The sequence below is a fragment of the Callorhinus ursinus genome, unplaced genomic scaffold (assembly GCF_003265705.2).
Source record: "Callorhinus ursinus isolate GAN/ISIS: 27379988/994484 unplaced genomic scaffold, GSC_fseal_2.0 scaffold21, whole genome shotgun sequence".
Lineage (NCBI taxonomy): Eukaryota > Metazoa > Chordata > Mammalia > Carnivora > Otariidae > Callorhinus > Callorhinus ursinus.
Window position 1 is genome coordinate 26641161 of NW_027397083.1, and position 17543 is coordinate 26658703.

A 17543-nucleotide genomic window follows, 5' to 3' on the forward strand; every position below is an offset into this window, starting at 1 on the left:
TCTACTGAAATTGTGGAGCTTGTCTAGCATAGCAGGTACCACTGCTTCCTTACCTTACATAAGTAATCTCACGTGTGTTAGCCATTTTGCACTACAGTTTTCCCATTTGGGAGCAAAGAGTAAGAAGAAATTTGAAAGTGTAATTCATCGTGTCTAATGACAAATGGACAAATGAGTAGCAAGAGGTCACGTGACTGGTTCAGTTATCACAGGACACTATGGAAACCAGATGCCTCAGCAAATAAACATTTAGCTATAAATAAGATGAAGCACACGCAATACAAAGAGATACTGAATTCAGTGTGACTGAGCTGGAAGAGAACTGTATTTTAAGGAGTAAGCCGTGAGTAATCATCAGCAGAGCTGAAGCACTCTGCTATGGGCATATCTAACTTTATTCTAGCACCCATGAGGCTGAGATGAAGAAATACATCATTGTGTTGTGATAGAATGAGGCAAAAATAAAGAACAGGCAAGCGTGAACCACAACGCATACTACTGGCCAGTAGTAGTTAAGGACTACTTAACTTGTTTAAGTATCCTTGTTGCAGGAGGATCGACGTTAGCGATACCCCCAAAGTCCACTGACATTTTCACATTATATGGTGTTTTTCCATTTGTCCTTTGTGTCTTTAATAAAACTGAGTCAAGAGCAGTCTCTAAGGCAATAGTAAAGAAGTACCTGGGCCAGGCAGACCCAGCAGCAGTACCTGGCGTTAGGCACCTGACTACTTAGGTCTCATAGCACATTCATCATTAAGAGAGACCAGATTCAGGGGCGCCTGGGTGGCTCAGTTGGTTAAGAGAGACCAGATTCATTTAGGCTAACCTTGCCTTAAAATATGGCACCCAACGAGGTACTATAGTTTTTTGGATCTACATAGGATAAGTACTCTGCACATATTCTCAGTTGGTATGGGCATGTCAAGTGTAGCTGGCACCATTCTATAATTGTACCAGTTGTTAAATACTTTGAACATTTTGCAAATAATTGCTCTCCCAAACAGATCAAAATGCAGAAGATGGCCTAGAGACTGACTATGATATCTTCAATAATGTTACCTAAAGAACATTAGGAAACATCTCTTGGTCCAGTGAGAATTGTTATTTAGGAAAGAAAGATGTTATCTTGATTTCTGAACAGAAAGTCAATGTTCAGTAGCCTGTTTTAAAATAAAATTGACTGATACATATTTATATGGCTCTGCTAATCTCATGAGTCATTTCAGATGTGGCAATTATGGATAACAAACATCTATGTAACTTACCAAAGTATAACCTCAAAATGCACTCAAAAGAATCAGCACTTGCCTAAGTGTCAGATTTCCACTCCTTCTGTGATGCAAGCTGGTTTAACACGTTTCCCTTAAGTCCCCAGGGATGTAGTCACTGTCCGCAAACTTTAAAAGGTAAGCACAGACTTTGGTAAGTGATGGGAAGTGCTTTAGGTGCATCCAAGAGACTCTTTTCACCCAGTAGAAATGCACTCGAAGGAAAAGAATATGATTGGTTTCAAGACTACGACACAGCTTCTGTGCCTACTTGTAGTTCTTTATCAAGCTGATAAACAGAACACCTTTTGATAACTTATGACACAATCAGTTTCATTTTCTAGTTTCTGGCACATTTCTCAAAGGAAACATTATTGAAACTTTAAGCATAATGATGTCCTCTAGTCACAGAAACTCTTTTTTTCTCTTAGAATTAAATCAGTGTTAAAAGTGCCCTCCTCTACTTTAGGACTATAACAAATACACCCACTTCTAAGTTTAGTACCAGTGCTGGTTGATAAGCATTTGTAGGATAGTGAGTTTGCCAAAAATGTTTGAAGTTATTTTAATGCTGCTTAACACTGCAGTTGATATTCAAATACTCGGGTTAACATTACTACCAATCTACTTTTATTACCCAGTAATAGTGCCTTTAAAATAGGTGAGCATTTCTGGGGGTGGAGTAGTGGGGATGGAGCGTCTTTAGCATGCTCTCTTTTTTAGTCCTCAGGAGGGAATGGCAGTGGAATGACTGTTTTAAGTTTCTTTGTTTCTGTTTTCAAACAGAAAATAGCTGTTTCCCTTAGGAGGAGAAGTGTCTCCTTGGCAAGTGACAAACTGATTCACATGTGCCACAGAGACCATGGCTCCAACATGATACAAACCATCTCTTCCTCAGACCTTCTATATCAGGCATACAGAGACTTCCAGAATGTTCCATCTCTATGCAATCAGTAAAGCAGAGATCTGACCAAGCATTGTCTTTTAGCTTCTGCCCTTACAATTAAGACACTATGAGAGGCAAGCCCTGGAGGGGGACCTGACTGTCCCAGAGAGACCAAGATAAAGCCAACATTACAATTCCCACATTGTCCCATGTCGATTTTGTATTGATATGAACCTTCAGGAATGGAGGAAAAAAATGATGACACTCCAAGTTTATCAATGGTTCAAAGTTATATGACCATCAGAATAATTGATTCCATGCTGTTTGGGGCCACATAGTGGAATAGAGATCTGAAACTCATAAATGTTTCCCAATGGTCAACCGGGGAGCCAAGACACAGTATGAAAAGACAACGTCCTACTAAATAGTACATTCTGAGAAACTATGGAAGTCTCTTGGAACATGAGGGGCAGAGTTCTGTTTAGTAACTTGTCATGTTCCCCATGTTGCCTTGACTTCCCATCACAAGTGCTTTCCAGATCTACACCTAGCCCTAGGTAGGACTGCTGAGTAAACAAGTGAATGAGTCTAAATAGGAGCCATTTAAAGATTTTGAAATAGATGTAAAAAAAAAAAAAAAAAAAGAGAGAGAGAGAGAGAGATGCAAACATGCAGAAAAGATACCACACTTGGGCTGCCTGTTGCCTCTTAAATGAGGATAAAGAATTTCATCATTTCTAGTATAATTATGTTCTGTGTCCATAGGACATTTGGTATTGATGGGGTATTTGGTATCAATAGGAATGAAACAAAGTAGAATAAACGAATTTTCTGTGTACAACAGATAGTGTCTTTGAACGTAAATAACAGGCCCATTGCTGATTTTCTAAAATATTAAAATAGATATTACTCAAGCATTTACTTCACAATTTTAATTTTTCTTTGATTATCTCAATGATGGTCTAGATTCAGAGTAATTAATACACGAGGCTACAAGAGCAGAGTGGATTTGTGTCAGACGAACTAGCCAATTCCCATTTCACATCAATATATATTTACTGAGCACCCAGGAAGCATGAGGTCTTCTGTCAGTGAGAAAGGCTGATACGTAAACAGCTAAATTTAACAAAGCATAATGTATTAAATACAAGCAGAAATGAGAGAAGAAACAATTTATTCTGACTGAAAAGATCAAGGAAAAATGGGATTTGAGTGGGACCAGGAAGGGTAGACAGGGGACGCCTGGGTGGCTCAGCCGGTTAAGCATCTGCCTTCGGCTCAGGTCATGATCTCAGGGTCTGGGGATAGAGCCCCGCGTCAGGCAGCCTGCTCAGAGGGGAGCCTGCTTCTCCCTCTCCCTCTGCTCTTCCCCCCTTACTCATGCTCTCTCTCTCTCTCTCTTAAATAAAATCTTTAAGGGAAAAAAAAAAAGGGGGTAAACAGGAAGAAACTTTTTTCTTCAACTGGAAGAAAAAGAGGATGGAAAAGTCTCTCCAGTATAATAAATGATCCCAAGGAGAGGGAAGTGGGCGTGCATTAGGGGGCCTGGCCTGGACAGGGAATATTTAGTTAACTGTCAAGTTTGAGTGGTAAGTTAATGGGTAAGAGATGAGGCTCAAAATAGCCAGATAGGGCCAAGCTGTCACAGGTCTTGAGTGCCTTGCTGAAGAGTACAGACTTTATTCAATACAAAACAGCTTCTTTAGTATAAAACTGTGTCACTCTATAGCCCACGCTTCAGGTTTATGAATATTTAAGCATGGCATTATGGCTGGGCATGTTCTTAATAAACTATCTTACCACTGTATTTTCAAATCTGTTTCTCTGTGTTAACAACACGCTCTGATAACTGGCTGAACATAACTGAAAAGGACTTTGTCATCCACACCCACATCAGTCTTGTCTTTATGTTTATGATCCATGGTCAAATCATCAAATAGTCCTAAAAAAATCTGAAAGTCACATTTCTTATAGTGATTTGACCTGGTCCAATTATTTCAATATGATCCTGAAAAAACAAACAAACAAAAAAAAACCCTTAACCACTACCAAAGGGACAGATCCCATATCATCATCTTTAGGTGGAAAATTTTCAGTGGCTCTCACTGTTACAGGCACAGTTCACATTTGTTGAAAGATTCTTCGTATTGACAGAATTTGATCCTGAGCTTCCTCTAACCTACCTGCTTCCTGATTTCATAAATGAATCACGTGTAGGGTCAAGTTTCAAATCCCTCTTCGAAATGTTATGAAATTGCTCTATAGCCAGAGGTGCACTATTAAAAATATTCACAACCTTTATCTACTGATTACTACGAATGTGTTTTTACAAATGGACCTGGCTCTAAATGGGTCAAATGGTGCCATAAGATCAATCTTAGCTCTTGTCACTCTCTCCAACATTTCGTTTGTACATCTCAAGGCAGAATTTTAGACTGGGACCTTCCTGGACTCTTCCTCCTTACGTTAACCGCTTTCAAAACTCCATCTGGAGTGCTGTGAGTACTCTTGCCAAAGGCTTTCCCATTTCCCTTGCATTTGCTTCAAAATCCCTAAACATCATTTTCTCTGAGTCACAGCCCATCAGTTTATCAACTTCATTATCCTCAGTGGTATTGTATTAAAACAACTTCCTTTTCTCTCCTGTCTCTCCCTCTCCTTTGCTCCCATAGCATCTGAATCTCTGAAAGCAACTCTATGCATGTAAGATCCCTAGATTACTTATTAAATTCAGAATTTCATTCTCATCTTTAGCATGCGCTGTGACATTAATCTGTCTATATCAAGCCTTCTCTGGCCTTCTGTTCACTCACTTTCTGGGTTTTTGCTCTACAATTTATCCAGCCTCCCATCAAGCAGAATTTCTGGGAAGCAGCACTTCTGCAAATGCACCTCGACGCAAACACACTCATAATAAATGACTTCAGAGAACTAGAAGGATTCGGAGGTGCCTCAGAATAAACATGCAGCTATGTTCCAGGAACTTCTACAGTGAAGTGAATTTTACTGTCATGATTTTCTTCGAAAGTTGGTCAATCCATTAACAAAGCAGCCTCCACACTAATGTCCATTTGCATATCTATCTTCCAGGGAGGAGGAGGTATTCTCAGCTGGGGGCAAAGCTTGAGTGGCCTAAGTGCCTCTGTGTCCCAATGCAGATTTTGCTTTGTTGCAGAATCTTCCAATAATCTTCTAGATGCACAAGTGTATGCTCTATTAGAAAGGAATCTTAATGTGTTCATTCTTCAGGAAACTTCCGAGCACTATACCATGCTTAGCTAGCTCTGTGCTAAATGCTGGTTAAACCTAGATCTGCAGTCATGGGCTACAAGGAGCAGGTAAGTCAATGGTCAGCTGCAGCATTTAATTACAGGGACTGGAGCAGGGTTTGGAGTGTCTTGGAGCACAGAGAAGGAGTGCTCACCCAGCCTGAGATCAGGGAGGGCTTCTTGGAATCGAAAGGTAATTAAAAAATAAACGTACATTGCCATAAATTGCAAAGTCATGAAAGAGCCCCCACACATGGTTTGAAAATAACTAATCTTTCCTTGTCCAGTGTTTAACATATTTCTCTAGACATCAAGAAAACACTGAAGGGACCCTAGGAGTGTGATATCACCATGTCCTGAAATGCTGGAGGATTCTGAGCAAGGGCATCACACACTAGGTTTAGAACAGATCCACACTGGAGAGCGGTGCAGCCAGGGAACTGATAGTGAGATGATGAGCCAATAAATCCCCCGGGGCTAACTCGTTAGCTCTGAGTTTTTACTCAAAGAATTCAAACAAGAGTCCCTCAAAATCCTAAAGGAGAACACAGGCAGCAACCTCTTGGACCTCAGCCTCAGCAACTTCTTCCTAGAAACATCGCCAAAGGCAAGGGAAGCCAGGGCAAAAATGAACTCTTGTGATTTCATCAAGATAAAAAGCTTTTGCCCAGCAAAAGAAACAGTCAACCAAACCAAAAGACAACCGACAGAATGGAAGAAGATATTTGCAAATGACGTATCAGATAAAGGGCTAGTATCCAAAATCTATAAAGAACTGATCAAACTCAACACCCAAAGAACAAATGATCTAATCAAGAAACGGGCAGAAGACATGAACAGGCATTTTTCCAAAGAAGACATCCAAATGGCCAGTAGACACATGAAAAAGTGCTCAACATCGCTCGGCATCAGGGAAATCCAGGTCAAAACCTCACTGAGATACCACCTCACACCAGTCAGAATGGCTAAAATTAACAAGTCGGGAAACGACAGATGTTGGCGGGGATGCGGAGAAATTCCCTACACTATTGGTGGGAATGCAAGCTGGTGCAGCCACTCTGGAAAACAGTATGGAGGTTCCTCAAAAAGTTGAACATAGAGCTACCCTATGACCCAGCAATTGCACTACTAGGTATTTACCCTAAAGATACAAATGTAGGGATCTGAAGGGGTACATGCACCCCGATGTTTATAGTAGCAATGTCCACAATAGCCAAACTATGGAAAGAGTCAAGATGTCCATCAACAGATGAATGGATAAAGAAGATATGGTGTGTGTGTGTATAAAATGGAATATTATGCAGCCATAAAAAAACAAAAAACGAAATCTTGCCATTTGCAATGACGTGGATGGAACTAGAGGGTATTATACTAAGCGAAATAAGTGAATCAGAGAAAGACATGTATCATATGATCTCACTGATATGAGGAATTCTTAATCTCAGGAAACAAACTGAGGGTTGCTGGAGTGGTGAGGGGTGGGAGGGATGGGGTGGCTGGGTGATGGACATTGGGGAGGGTATGTGCTATGGTGAGCGCTGTGAATTGTGTAACACTGTTGAATCACAGACCTGTACCTCTGAAACAAATAATTATATGTGAAAGAAAAAAAAAAAGATAGTAAGGAGGGAAAAATGAAGGGGGGGGGATTGGAGGGGGAGACGAACCATGAAAGACTACGGACTCTGAGAAAAAAACGGAGGGTTCTAGAGGGGAGGGGAGTGGTGATGGGTATTAAAGAGGGCATGTATCGAACGGAGCACTGGGTGTTATACACAAACAATGAATCATGGAACACTGCATCAAAAACTAATGATGTAATGTATGGTGATTAACGTAATAAAATAAAATTAAAAAAAAAAAAGAATTCAGAGTTGTAAAAAACAGCTCCCTGCATATTTTCATCTAAGAAAGAAGGTGAAACTACACACAAACATTTTGCCAATTTTTTTTTTACATTTTTGCCACTGCTTAATAGAAGTTGTTGGTGGAGTTGGGGGGTGAGGGGAACTGCTTTTCTATTTCTATCTGATTTCCCTAAGAAAGGTTTCCCCTTGGCCCACCCTCTCATTCTTCTGGAATGCTGGTGAGTGAGAGAGAGGACCTGGACATGCAGAGCCCAGGTCTTTGCTCACTTATGCACTAGGGATCACGACGTACACAGGAAACACCCATTCTGGGCTGTTTCTATTGCCCTTCAGCATGCAGAGGAAGCCCTATGTGGAGATGCTCCAGGGGTTGCCTTGGTCCACTGTGAATAGGTGCATCCATCTAATTTGGGGGTTCAACGTTATGAATACTATTACCAAATACATAAACCATGTTTTCTGGTATAATTTTTATCAGTGCTCATATTGACATTTTAGTTTCCACTGCTTGATTTATATGTCTCTCAACTGGTTCTGAATGCAAGTGGGGGGAAAAGGGTATCACTTTTAGGCTCTTCTCAAACCACAACAGTTATCATAAAAAATTAATATATTGGTCCCCAAGAGATCATCTCAGGTAGCCTGATAAGGCCACGTTTCTGAAGCTACAAAACAGAGGATCTGATCCTCAACCACATGGACAAAACACAAAGCCAGCCCATAAGAAGACAAAGTAGAGAGCCAATCCAGCAAGGAGACAGGAGAGAGTAGTATCAGCACTCGAGCTCCTGGAGAAATGTGTTCCTAAATCCCAACCACATTTTTGCACTTAGGTTATATGACACACCTGGAAAGCAAAGGCCAGCAGACATGTCCAACTTCACCAGCATACAACCAGCTCAGAAGAACCCTTCATTTGGGGATTTATGCTCTGTGCCACCATCTTAACATTCTTAATAATTTCATCTTTGAATGTGTTTGGGAAATGCAGTCTGATGGGACAAGAGAGCATGCACTGAGGCTTTGGAGCCTCAGCTCATGTGTGGTCCCATCTCCCATGGCCTCCCCCAACTGCCCTCCACCCACCCCAGGATGAGTTCTCAGCTCTCCCTTCTTCTGACCCCTGGGCCCTGGTCCCTCACAGCCTCTGCCTTTGCCACTCACCAGTAATTGCCCTCTGCCCCCAGCGGGGTCCGGTGCAGATACAGGAAGGGTCAGGGTTGGGAATGCAGGCACTGGGGCTTCTCCAGGTAAAGGATGACTGTGTCATCCTCACCCCAAACTGACACCACTCAGGCGCATTCTGCATGTGATGCAGGGAACTGCTGGGGAGACTGCAGTCCCTTGGGTTGCCCATCTGTTGTGGATTGGGGTGCAGGGCTCAAAGGAAGGGGAGATAACTGGTTCAACCTCCCTACCCCAGCCAGGTCACACTGCACTAGTGCCGGCAGAGAGGAGCCCTGTGGTCAGTGGGCCAAGTGCATGTGTCAAGTTAGGGGATAGGTCTGAAACTTCTCTGAGCATCTGCACTCACCTTAAGAGTATCCCCGCAGCCAAGGGAGTGACTTTATTTTTTAATTAATGGGGGGGAGGGACAGAGGTAGAAGGAGAGGGAGAACCAGTTAGACACTTAACCAACTGAGCTCCCCAAGCACCCTGGGGAGTGACTTTAAATAGCAAATAGAAAACACCTTGATAAGTTCAGAAGCGACTACAAAAGGCAGGCAAGAACTTTATATTTTAGTGCTCTTAAACAGAAGACTTTTCCTTTTTTTCCCCACACTCTCATTTTACTCTGGGCTCTAACAATTACATAGCCAGGCTTGCTAGATTTCTCTTATTTGCAACCAAAGGAGTCCTAACTAACACATAATAATGCCTTTCATGTGGCTCTATATTTTGAATATTTTTTTGTAAGCCTCTTACACATAATACCATTCTGTAATAAGTTATATTGGGTGGAAATCATCTGTTCACATCTGTCCCCCCTCCACACACACTAAATGGTGACGTCTCCAGAGACCTTGTCTTATTTGCCTTTTACTCTTTTGGTGCCCAGAACTACGCTCCGGACACAGAATTCACACTTACTCTATGTTTATAAAATAAATGTCAATATTATCAGTCATTAAGACAAGAATGTTCTCAAGGATCATCACATCTCATCCAGCCCTAAGGGACAGACAAGGGAGAAGGTTTCACCTACTAACTGGCAGCTGCCCAAGACCCACCTTCAGATCCAGGTCCATGCAGGACTGGGAAGGAAAGCAGGTCAACATCCCCACAAACAACCCCGACCCTCAGGTCAGGTTGTGCAAATCAGATCTGAAACAGTTTGCCAGTGTTTTGTCCATTTAACCCAAACTTTTAGCAGCAAGTCTTGCATAGTTTCAAAAGTATTTTAGTCTATCAAAAAATGGGAGCAAATCAAAAAAATTATAGATTGCCATTGTACTCTCTCTTCCCTTTCTGATTTCTTTACTCTCTCTTTCCCTTCTTTGTAGAAGGAAACAAACAAACAAATGAAAGAGTGTTAAATAATGAATAGCCAGGGAGGAAAAGGAAGAAGGGGAAAGTGAAGAAAAACGGAAAAGATAAAGGAAGGGAACTAAAGACAGTAGCACTAATCAGGTTAAATTGGATTTAACTATGTCTTATTCAAGATTTACCTGTGAGCTGGAACAATGCTATCAACCTCCAGGGATATGGTGGACCTAATGTGGTAACATATGCGAACACTCAGCAAGCCAGCTCGCACATATTTTGTGACTGCTGAAGCTGAATGGGTATTTACCATCCACGTGAAAAAAAAAAAAAATCCAAAAAAAAAACACCTTCCCTGGGCACTGGCCACCAGAAAAGCCCATCTGAAAGAATTTACACCAATTAGTATTGTTTGAGAAAGTGCTGCCTTGTGTTTTGCTTGTGAATAGTGTTAATGGTGTTTATTTCTAGGCAGATGTAGTCAATTCTGTGAACAATACCACTTGTAGAAGAGCTTTTATACATTAAAAAAAATAGTTCAAGGGCGCCTGGGTGTCTCAGTCCTTAAACCTCTGCCTTCAGCTCACGTCATGCCCCAGGGTCCTGGGATCTACTCCCACACTGGGGGCTCCCTGCTCAGCCTGGAGTCTGCTTCTCTGACCCTCCCCGCTGCTCACTTACTTTGAAGGATCTTTCTCTCTCTCACTTAGAAGGATCTTTCTGGGGCACCTGGGTGTCTCAGTCAGTTAAGCAGCCAACTCTTGATTTGGGCTCAGGTCATGATCACAGGGTCATGACTAAGCGGGGAGTCTGCTTGAGATTCTCTCTCTCCCTCTGCCCCTCCTCCCTCGTTCTCTCTCTTTCTCAACTAAATAAAATCTTTAAAAAAAAAAAAATTGGTTAAGTTGTCTAGTTATCCTTGTCCAACTCTCTCTGTAAATGTTTCAGTTACAGTTGGAAAACTTAACTATAAAATGTATGCCTTGAAACTGAGACACCAATTTAGGTACTTCAGTCAGAAAGCTGAGGTTCAAGCAACTCATCAACTGCCTCCTCCCCTCCCCCTTCTCCTCATTGTACCACTACCAATCCTGTTTTTACATTTTACAGCATTTGATATTTTAAAACACATTAAGATATATACACATATACACTCTTTTAAAAATTCTTTGCAATAACATTGTTGGAAAAACACAGATGGTGATGTTAACCCAATTTTAGTATGTAAAACTATAGAAGTTACAACTCACCAGCAAGGAAATCTTGTCCAACCCCAAATTCTGTAACCTTGTGGTCCAGTCCTTCAACTACACTGCACTGCCCCCCTAGGCAATATTTACAAAACATGAGATTCTCCCTATCTTATTGATGTCCACACAAATGACCATGAGAACCACGTTAAGAAAATTTTTGTCCTTGATTCATAACTTTTAAGTGAAGATGTATTTCCAGAGCACAAAGACATGTGAGGGTTTGGCAAACACAAACTCACGGAGCTAGTGCAATTAATATTTTATGAGGTAACATAATTCTGAAAAAAAAATGCATTACAGTCAAATCCCTATGTGCTCCTCAGACTTCTAGCATTAGCATGCAAGTACCAGCAGTGGGCTTGATAATCCACGGAATTATATTAATATGTAGGTCTTTTTGTTTTACTTTGTAAGTATCTTCAGCCTTCTTTTAAAACCTGAGTACTAGCACTTTTATTTGCCTCACGGAACTTGAAACACACACACACACACAAATATTGTATGTGTAAATTCCCACTGTAAAAGATGCAAACAACATTGAATTCATTGAGGTCAACGTTCTTTGTCCCACACACACATCCCCATAGACAATAAAATGAACAGTTTGCATGTTTCCAGTCTCTACGCATTGACATAAGTCTGCATATATTTGTAAATAATAAATTAGATATGTGATGATAATATAGGTATTGTCCTATAGATTTATTTTTTTTCTCAAAAGTATGTCTCGGAGATCTTTCAGAGTGTGTGTATGCACATGCACACGTGTATGTACATACATAGACATAGACTTTTAAATCACTGTATTCTATTCCACAAAATGATATGTGAAATCAATCATTCCATTACCGACAGACATTTTGGTTGTTGCTGGCTTTCAGTGAATACAAACTATGCAGCAAAACATCACTGTATGTGCATATTCCCCCCCTCATGACATGTGCATTTCCTAGAATACATTTCAGAAGGTAAAACTGATGGAATCAAGAGGATCCTCATATTACTCTTCCGATTTACTTTAAATGTTGATAGATTTTTCTCAAATTGCCATTAAAAAGTTTCACCAATTTACACTGTCATGTAAACAAATAATGAATCTGTTTACCCCAACCTCACCAACAGAGAATAAAATCGATTTTTTAAAGATTTATTTATTTACTAGAGAGAGAGCTAGCACAGTGGGGCGGGGCAGAGGGAGACAATATCTTAAGCAGGCTCTAGGCTGAATGTGGAGCCCAGCTCGGGGCTCTAACCCACGACTCCAGGATCATGACCTAAGCCAAAACCAAGAGTTGGAAGCTTAACCACAGAGTCACCTACTCAGTTGGCATGCCGAGAATAAAATCTATTTTTAAAAATTCTCCCCAGTTGAGGGCATGACTATGGTTACTTAGTCATTGCACATTATTTCTCTCTCTTCATCAGCATGTCATCTCTGCAGAAGAGTCCTGATAATATGCTGTGTGTCCTTGGGTAAGTTACTTAGCCTTTCTGTGCCTCAGTTCTGTCACCTCTAAAACGGGGATAATTACAATAATACCTAACTCAAAGGATTATTTCCTGGTTTTTTTTTGTACGTTTGCCCCCTTTTCAGTGTAATCTTGTCACTTTCCTCTTTGGTTAATTCAGTAAGTTAACACATACTTACTGAGTGCCTACAATGTGCCAAGCATCGTTCTAATTGCTGGGGACAGACCAGGGAGTCAAAACTAAGTGGTTGCTCTCAGAGAGCTTCTATTCCAGTGGGGAGGCAGGCAGTACAGAAGCAAACACATAAATGTATAATGTTCTGTCATGTTGTGTTAGTGAAGGAAAAATAAAGTAGGGTATGATGCTAAGAAATAATAGGGGTGCTATTTTAGGGTTGGCCAACCAAAGTTGCTATGACAAGGGGACCCTTGCATAGAGACCCCAAGGAAGTATCCAGGCAGAGGGGACAGAGAGTGCCAAGCCCTGAGATGGGAAGGTGGTTGGCATGTTTGAGAAACAGTGAGGAATAATATGTTGGTTGTAGAAGGAGTGAGTGAGAGAGACCTGCCAGCTGAGAGGAGCCAGAGCCCAGATTCTGAAGGCTCTCATAAGCCGTCAGGAGCAATTTTAATTTTATTCTAAATGCAGATGGCAGCCAAGGCACTGCCTCTGAATTGCTGAACTGCTCAGCACAGAGAGGGACTTGACGCCTCCTACCCAAGCAGATACCTCGAATATGGCCACGGGCAGTGCCCACTTGCTCTCTGAGCAAAGCTCACGGGGAACATCAGCAATCACAGTGTCCCTCCCAAACTCAGGCCGAGAAGCAAAGCCAAACAGAGCCATACACAGTTGTGAAACAATGCCCCTCACCCAAAGGCCTACCTTCTGCATTCAATCCAAAATGTGGACGTAAAGCATTTTTCTTCTTCTCTGCTGCACAGTGCCCTCACCAGATGACAGACCAGGAACAGAAGCCTGGCCAGGCTCAGCTACCGCCACGGTGAAAAGGGTCTGCCACATGAGTACCAGGAGCCCAGGCAGGCCAGAGGCCCCCAGCTTACCCCTAAGGCAGCAAGCCTACCTCTGCAGATGGTTCCATTGCCCACGTAGCCCGGTTTGCAGGTGCAGCTGTGTCCCTGGACAGTGTTGGTGCAGATGGCATTCTCATCACAGTTGTGCTGCCCGCTGCCACATTCATCATGCTCTGTTGGCAGGGGGAGAAAGAGAGACACATGTCTTAAGTTGTCGTCACAAGTGTTGGAAAAGTTGGGACTCACCAAAGAAGAATGACAGACTACCAGGTATGGGGCTCTTACTATGTACCTAGCAGTTTCTACGCCTAGTGAGGCTGAAATCTCAACAACCCCCGCAAGTTGGGTGTCATTATCCCTGCTTTGCAGGTAAAGAAACTAAGGGTCCGAGAAGTCAGGGTCTTATGCAAGTCACATGACTGGTAAGAGCTGCTCTAAGGACATTGCCTTTTCCATAACCTGCAAAGGTTTCTACGGAGGCTCCAAGGCAGTGTTTCTCAGCAGGAAGCAATTCTGCATCTCCTCCCCACGGGAAACACTTGACAATGTCTGACAATATCCTTGGTTATCATGGCTGGGGGTGGGGGTGCTACTGGCATCTAGTGGATACAGGCCAGGGAGGCTGCTAAGCATCTTACAATGCACAGGAAAGCCCAGCACAAGAAAACATTAATTAGTACAAAACATCAACAGCATCTAGGTTGGGAAAACTTCCTCTAAGGTCAAAGAAGGAAAAAGAAACAATCCCGCATTTGAGATTCCAAAGAAGGCTCAGTTAATATAAGCTGGCAAAGAAGCAATAAGACATATCACACAGAGCTGTTGCAAAGATTAGCTGAGAAAGCATGGAAAAGTGTCTAGCAGCGCCCCAACCAAGTAATACAGATTCAGTAAATGTTAATTTGGCTCCACAGGGATAATTTAGAAATGCATCATTAAACTACAAACTTGATGAAGTACTGAACAGTGGTCCATGTCTCTGGGCTTCTTTTAAAACACCTGGTCCGATAGGAATATCCAATATGAGAATAAAACACGCAAAACTGTTGTTTGACTTTGCTTTTATGTAATAATCTCCTAATCATACCCAAAGTGACCCTTTTCCTGAGGCCCGTTTTCTCTCCACTGTGAAGATGGTGGCTTGTGACTGTTCTGGTTCTACGGCTACCCAAAGGAACTCGGAAGAAAACTGTCTGAATGTAAAACACAGCAAGAAAGGTAGTGCTGCGTTAACGCTTACCTTTATCATAGAAGTTTGCCTGTTCCTGCCGGGAGTCTTGGTGTGAATATGTTGTTCTTTCTCTTTCTGAAGCAAGGAGATGGTACAGAAAAACAAAAGAAACTGGAAAGGAGGCGGGTGGAGAGAGAGACTGGAAAAAGGCAAAGTCTCTTTTTCTCCCTTTTAATCAGTGATTGTGACTCCTTGTCAGGTGCTCTGGGGGGTCTCATTTGACTTACAAGGTCCCCAAGAAAGAGAGGCCACAATCAAAGGAAACACAGGACCTTGAAAATGTGCTAGTCCTATCCCCCTGCTTTCTAACATGCTGCTTCAAATTCCTACTGAATTCATCCTCCATACCCAGCTGCAGAGCGTTGGATAAGGTCCTCCACAAAACGCATGTCCACTGAAATCTCAGAATGTGACCTCATTTCGGATTTCTGCAGATGTAATTCGTTACGGTGAGGACATACACGGTTAAAGTGAGCCCTAAATTCAATGCCTGGTGCCCTTATTAGAAGAGGAGACCCATCAAAATACACAAAGGGAAGAAGGTCATGCGAAGACAGAGGCAGAGATTGGAATTCCGCAACCACAGTCAAGGAACACCAGGAGTCACCAGACTCTCCCCTGGAGCCTGTGGAGAGAGCATGACCTTACTGGCTCCTCGATTTTGGATTCTGACGTCCAAAATCATAAGAAAAACATTCTGTTGTTTTAAGCCACCCAGTGTGTGGTACTTTGTTAAAGCAGTGCTAGAAAACTAATATGCCAACATTGCATATAATTTTTCACAGCCTAAGTTGCTGAGAGGATGCTAAGGGGACAAGTTCTGATGCCCTTCACTGTTTTCTAAAAAAGAGACACTAGAGGATCGAGGGAAAGGGTATATGCAAGGCTGTAATGAAATCATTTGTGCTTAAGGTGGGTAAATAGAAGAGTCAGGGGCAGACATACTGAGTCTGAACCACAGGCCCCCCACAAGCAGCTGATCGGAGATACCAGTCATCCTCTTAATGCTTCCGAGACTCCACTTACCCATCTTTAAAGCAGACATTATACTACCTGCCTGGCTGTGGAACAATATTTTTTTTTTTAAGATTTTATTTACTTATTTGACAGAGAGAGAAAGAGCACAAGTAGGCAGAGCAGCAGATAGAGGGAGAGGGAGAAGCAGGCTTCCCACTGAGCGGGGAGCCCGATGTGGGACTCCATCCCAGGACCCTGGGATCATGACCTGAGCCGAAGGCAGACGCTTAACCGACTGAGCCACCCAGGCGCCCCGCTGTGGAACAATATTAAGAAAAATATAATTAGAAATGTTTGCTAAGGACCCACAATATAGCATATACTGAAAAAATTGTTAGCTTTTTAAAAAAAAATTAACTAGGCTGGGACTATGAAAATTATAATAAACATTTTTGCTAGGCCAACTAACCAAGGAAATGCCACCTTCAAAATATTAAAGTACGTATTTATTGAGATGGAAAGAGGCTTACAATAGGTCTCTGACACCCCAGCTCTCTGATGAGTATTCCTAGGAATCTGTATTAACACGAAAATCCCTGGAGCACAGGAAGATCCGAAGCTTTATCCGCCTCATTGCCTACAGTGGGGGTACACTTTCTGGATCACACTGTGAGTGGCTGACTTCTTTTGTCTTTGTTGCTGGCAGAGTCAACTCACCATAAAGGATGTAATAATGCCAGATACTTCCCCGCTGCCCTCCTTACAGAGCTGGGGGCCCAATGGGTACAGGTAAGTATGCTGGGCGATTTCTATGATTGATTTCTTCTCTGAGTGCAGAGGGAGACTAAAAAGAAGGAAAAAAGAAAGAGTATGGGGAAGGAAGAGAAAGAGATCATGCTAACCTTGTGGCCCTCTCCCTGCCCTTGATTGCCTTTTATCCCTGCAGATCAGACACTCGATAACAGATTTAAAAAGCAGCTTTTTTTACCAGTACGTAATTATTTAGGACCTCTTAAGTGGTAGGAACAGGTTACAAAGGCTAAGACACACACTGGTCCTGCCTTCATAAAGCCTACAATCTAGAGACAAAAGCAAGCCCTTCTGATCCCAGATGACATGTGGTAGATATAGTAATACACAAAAGGGGAACATAATCCAGGCAAGAATGAGGGAAGCCTCCCTGGAGGAAGTGACATGTAATTAAAAGACTGAATGGGAATTAGCCAGGCAAACGAGGCTGGGGGTCAACATTGAAAATAAATACAAACAAACACAGTCTAAGCTCCAAAGCAACACCAGAACTCACACAGTAAATCATCACAGCAAGGTGATAGGTCTATAACAATTGCTAATTGAACACTGGGATGGAAACACAAGGCAGAGCAAATAACCCTGTTTATAGACATAATGTGTATGCTGTAATGAAGCTGCCTGATAGAAACCTGATGTGCCTCTCTTCCGGTGATCAACTTCCAGTCCTCACAGGTAGTATAAATTTTTTTTTTTTCTGTGTCTATGGAAGAATTTCCAAGAATGTCTAAAACATGATATTTGTAAGGTAACCTCACCATTCCCCATCAAGGAGTCCAGTCTAATTATCCTCCTTTTGAATCTGGATTTGCCCTTAAAAACATGTATCTAACCAAGGGAATGTAGCATGATGTAATATGATTTCCAAGGCTAGGTCAGAAGTCTGTCAGCTTCTGGAATGCTTGTTATCTGGATGACCCATCTCAAGAGATTATCTCTTAGAACCCAACTGCTATGCTGTGCAAAGCTGAAGACACATGGCCAGACATGAGTACATAAGTCCAGTCAAG

The 17543-nt window shown here is 42.1% G+C and overlaps 1 protein-coding gene across 4 annotated transcripts in view; it reads right to left on the reverse strand.

Moving 5' to 3' along the window:
- NELL1 (neural EGFL like 1) overlaps positions 1 to 17543 on the reverse strand; it is an 857163-nt gene that overhangs the window by 349283 nt on the left and 490337 nt on the right. For 3 of the 4 annotated variants that reach the window (XM_073904917.1, XM_073904918.1, XM_025879299.2), the window contains exon 14: positions 13586 to 13708. The exons of the other annotated variant lie outside the window; for it this stretch is intronic. In XM_073904917.1, the coding sequence (XP_073761018.1) occupies positions 13586 to 13708 (123 nt within the window). The remainder of the gene's footprint in view (positions 1 to 13585; positions 13709 to 17543) is intronic. 4 annotated transcript variants of the gene reach the window in all.